General features: G+C 37.1%; 1 protein-coding gene across 1 annotated transcript in view; it reads right to left on the bottom strand.

Moving 5' to 3' along the window:
* Positions 1 to 5000, bottom strand: part of LOC136855098 (nephrin-like) — a 31086-nt gene that overhangs the window by 10351 nt on the left and 15735 nt on the right. The window contains exons 7-9 of the mRNA XM_067131928.1: positions 2165 to 2277; positions 1768 to 1870; positions 771 to 931 (exon numbers count right to left, since the gene is read on the bottom strand). Coding sequence (XP_066988029.1) covers positions 771 to 931; positions 1768 to 1870; positions 2165 to 2277 — 377 coding nt within the window. The remainder of the gene's footprint in view (positions 1 to 770; positions 932 to 1767; positions 1871 to 2164; positions 2278 to 5000) is intronic.

Genomic DNA, 5000 nt, shown 5'->3' with positions numbered 1-5000 from the left:
AAACTGGTCCATCGACCAAGCGCAACTGGAGGCAAAACCGTCGCCGCCCACTTGAAGTTTCTCTCCCAGTGAAGGAAAAGATTGTCTTTTTATTTTGCTATTTAACTTTTTCTTGCTTCGTTTAGTTGTCTTTCTTCTTCTTCTTCCCTGTTCTGAATCTAACTTCTGTGTGGGTTATGTATTTGTATTTCAACATCACAGAAAGGCCTATGAAGTTTTATTTTATTATTATTATTATTATTATTATTATTATTATTATTATTATTATTATTATTATTATTAATGATGATACTAGTTCACCAAATACTGCAATAAATGGCCGTAATGTAAGAGTGGGTCGCAATAGTAATTCTTAACTTGAGAGACGTTATGTACCCTCTATTGAGTCTCTAAGGTACTGTCATTTTGCATGAGTACGAATGAGCCACTGATGAGAGTACCTTGTCAAGGCTGAACGACGTCAAGAGTAAACGAGAGACAGAGTTAAGATTGAGATTGTGTCCACACTGCATTAAAATATATAATAAACACAACTCGGCAACTTATCTCACACACATCACAAACTGGTTGAATACAAGTACGACTTGGTTGTCCTAACCAGTGCTTAATACGATTATCGAGCATTGGCCAAAAATTCGTTCTCCATTAACGGTCGTTGACTTGTTGTCAACTTGTTTTTGACGAGTAAACAACATGTTGCTGAAATGTGCTTATGACATGTTTTACTGTAGGGTGGACGCACCCTTAGACAGCCTCGATTCTCAACTCACAGAGGACATTGAGGATGAAGGAGGCGTTGACGATTCCCCTGGGGCTCTCGGCAGTGACAGAGTACCCTCCTGCCTCCTGGCGATGCACCCTTGTCATCTCCAGCAGTCCCCCCTCTTCCTGGTCTTCCTGAAGCAGGACGGGGCCCCTCCACCACTTGTATCTGCAGGATGGGTGCAAGAAGGAAGGTTATTCCTACATAGTTGGAGTGCCTGGAAATGTTCCTGAAACAATATGGACATTCACCTTTCATCCATATAAAAATGCGAGCCTCATCAGTTGTCAATTTCTCAACTAGTCGTATGTTTGCATGTATGTATGTGTAAAATTTTGAAAGGAATGTGTCACAGACCTTCAAACGAATCTTTTACTGTACCAAAGCAAGTGATTATCAACGCACAAGCTTGGATGCATTTGAAAAAAGTCCATATATTGTTTTTGCCCGTTAAATCCATTTCCCGTTAGAATTTTTAAGTCCTTAAGGTGACAGCCTTCTATTTGTACGTCCTTACCAAAGGAGAGTAATCCAGTGTGCTTGATAAGTTGATTATCACTCAGCTCATCAGAAAGACTTTTGTCATTATTAGCGGTTCAAGAAAGTTATCAGCAAGACCCAAAAAGATGTTTGTCAAGGTTTGGTTTTCCAAACAGCCACCCATCTGTATGTTGGCCAGACTCAGCATACAAGAAAACATTAAAATAGAATGCAGCACTGTCTACGAATTAAACAAATTTAGGCTGGATGTATTTAGCAAAGACTCCAAGAACGCCATACCACTTAAAAAAAAAAAGGGATAAAGTAAAAGAAACTGAAAGAAAGCAATACAAAAAAAATTTCAACATGAATGATATAATAAAGACAACGAAATACCAAAGAATATTCACCATTTGCAAGTAAATAAAAGGGATGTGGCATAATTACAGTACTAGAATACTCTGCTTACTAAGAGCAAGAGCCATTGACTATTCTGAAACCTCGACTTCGAAAAAGGAACTCACGTGACAGGTGGTGGGTTGGCATCAGCCACTGCCCTCAGCAGGAGGTCATCCTTCTCCTTCACCTCCACTACCCCGCTGGGCACGTCTTTCCATACCGGTTCATCTGGAAAAGATATTCCAGTGAGTGTTTCCAAACAGTCATTATGTACGATTTACCTGGAAAAGACGTTTCATAAGTCTTTCAGACAGCCAATTTATAAAAAGAAATTGTTTTATCACATCTGTACACACGGCAAATGACATTCCAGTTAGTATTCCAGACATTTTTCCTGGAAGGACAGTTCCAGAATATAGTTCCAGGCGGGTTCTTGTGAAAAATACCCTGGTAACAGAAAAATAACGAAGACCTCTTTCGCCAGATGAAATAGTTACAGAACTTCCTTCCAGGATGACTTACGTAACACATTGAGTGTGACGTTGGTTGTTACGGTAACGCCCAAGCCATTGGTGGCGTCACAGATGTATGTGCGTTGGTTGTCCTCTATGAGGGCCCTGACTTCCAGCTCAGATCTGAACAGAAGAAGAGACATGATAATTACTTAGCTTTAGACTATGTAAGACGGAATAGAGAGAGGCCTCGCAGAATATAATTCCAGCAAACCCGGTTGAAGAAATCACATTAAAATTAACTTTAGATTACGTCGAAACGTTGATACAAATAGATGGTATTTTTAAAGTAATTCAATAAATAAGGACGTATGACTATCTTCGGCTGCATGAGAATGGATGAATACGTTTTGGATATTAACTTATGCCTGAACTTTGCGTCAAAATTATAATAAAAACTGTTTGATATTCTGTACAGTGTATCTCGTAAATTTTATCTAAGTAGTCTACTTTTATTTGTTAAGTAGAACTTATTTTTATTCTATAAAGATTTTATCTTGATTCTCTAAAAAAAAAAAAAATCTTTGGAAAGTGGCTTCTATATTTTTTTTTTTTAAGTTTTCTCTCGGAATAAAAAATTTCTGAGGCGACTAATTTTAATAAAATTCAGATGATTGAAATTATAAGAGTTCTGAAATATTAGTTATTTGCCATGAAACTTCATGGTAAATGATAATCAGTACATATAACTTTAAATCTTTATATATATACATATATATATATATATATATATATATATATATATATATATATATATATATATATATATATGTATGTATGTATGCATGTATATATACACATATATGTATATACATATATATACATACATACATACATATATGTATATGTATATATATATATATATATATATATATATATATATATATATATATGTATATAATCATACTAAACGAAGCACCATCTCTTAAGGGCAATAAACAAGCATCAATCAAGAGTATGAATAATCAATCTGTAGTCTTCCAATCTCGTCCGTGACGAAACAAAGACATGAAACAAAAGCAAATCGAGACAAATAAAGGAAGACGATAACAAAGGAAGCATAATTACCCTCCTGAACAATAAAATGATGAATAAATTATGAAGTGAATTGTAGTGACCATTCAAGAAATACCACGGATGAGATCCATGAAATTCAAACAACGCAGAGAATCCGTAATTGTTGTCAATAAATCTTGCATTTTATTGTCTTTAGACAATTGATGATACAAAGTCATATTGTTGCTCTATATATGGGCAATCGGAATTTCCACAAAGGATGATCATTTCAGCAATCATTCGGTAACCTGACTAAAACAAAAGCTCCCTATTTTTAGTTTGAGGATTTTTGTATGATGGGCGTTTGGAGAGGGAGAGCGGCATGTGGGTGGGGTGGAATGGCAATTAGCCAGATACAGGATATCTGAAAAGAGACACAGATTATTTCATTTATAAAAGTCGAGTATCATTTAGAGGTACACGGACAGCACTTCAGGCATTCGGTTCATTTAACTGATAAAATATTCTACAAGTCATTTTGAAATCTGTTTGTACTTAAAGATTGACGCAATGCTGGGAGCATTTACGAAACCATTAGTTTTGCTCGAGTTCCCCTGCACAATATGGCGCATTCGCGGGTGAAAATTAATCACTTTTGTCATTGTTGAATCTTCAAACTCTTTTTTTTCCCCCTCTCAGATATTGCCGTTTAGAAATTTGTTCCCTAAAGTCCTAAAACATTTGAAAGGCAGGGACATATAGTGTTGCTGGTGATGTTATTGCTGATGGGAAAAAGGGTGACAAAAAATAACAAGTAAAAAATGCGCCTAAGTTTCTTCGACGCAATCGCGTTTTCTGTACAGCGTAAAATCAAGGCCACCGAAATTAGATCTTTCGGTGGTCTTGGTATAATGCTGTATGAGCCGCGGCCCATGAAACTTTAACCACGGCCCGGTGGTGGCATGTCCTTTATCTTTTCCAAACGGACGATTATGGCCAACTTTAAAATACAGTAAATATTACAGAGGCTTCAGGGCTACAATCGTTATGTTTGATGAAAGGACGGGGGATGATCACCATACCAATTTGCAGCCTCTAGCCTCAGCAGTTTTTAAGATCTGAGAGCGGACAGAAAAAGTGCGGACGGCCAGACAAAGCCATCTCGATAGTTTTCTTCTACAGAAAACTAAAAAGATACTGAACGTGTTTTTGAAACGAACCAAATGGTCGATTCAAGAAGCGTCAAAACACATCTGAATAGAAGGGTTTGACGCGAGGGAGTCCAATAGAATTGGTAACACAACTGAAAATGCACAAGGGATACGCGACTGGATATGCAGTTCGAAAGAGGATCGGACACTTTATATGCAACAAAGCCTCTTTGAATTAAGGCATTTGTATCATTCATAGACGTATGAAAGAATTTGCACTACCTTATAGACTTACGGGAGTGTATTCACTGTGCGAAAGAACCTTATAGACTTAAGGGAGTGTATTCACTATGCGAAAGAACCTTAGAGACTTAAGGGAGTGTATTCAATGTGCGAAAGAACCTTACAGACTTAAGGGAGTGTATTCACTGTGCGAAAGAACCTTACAGACTTAAGGGAGTGTATTCACTGTGCAAAAGAACCTTATAGACTTAAGGGAGTGTATTCACTGTGCGAAAGAACTTATAGACTTAAGGGAGTGTATTCACTGTGCTGAAAGAACCTTACAGACTTAAGGGAGTGTATTCACTGTGCGAAAGAACTTATAGACTTAAGGGAGTGTATTCACTGTGCGAAAGAACTTTATAGACTTAAGGGAGTGTATTCACTGTGCACTGCAAAGAAAGAACCTTACAGACT

Source organism: Macrobrachium rosenbergii, chromosome 30 (assembly GCF_040412425.1).
Source record: "Macrobrachium rosenbergii isolate ZJJX-2024 chromosome 30, ASM4041242v1, whole genome shotgun sequence".
In the NCBI taxonomy this organism is placed as follows: domain Eukaryota; kingdom Metazoa; phylum Arthropoda; class Malacostraca; order Decapoda; family Palaemonidae; genus Macrobrachium; species Macrobrachium rosenbergii.
This window is presented reverse-complemented; position numbering and strand designations above follow the sequence as displayed.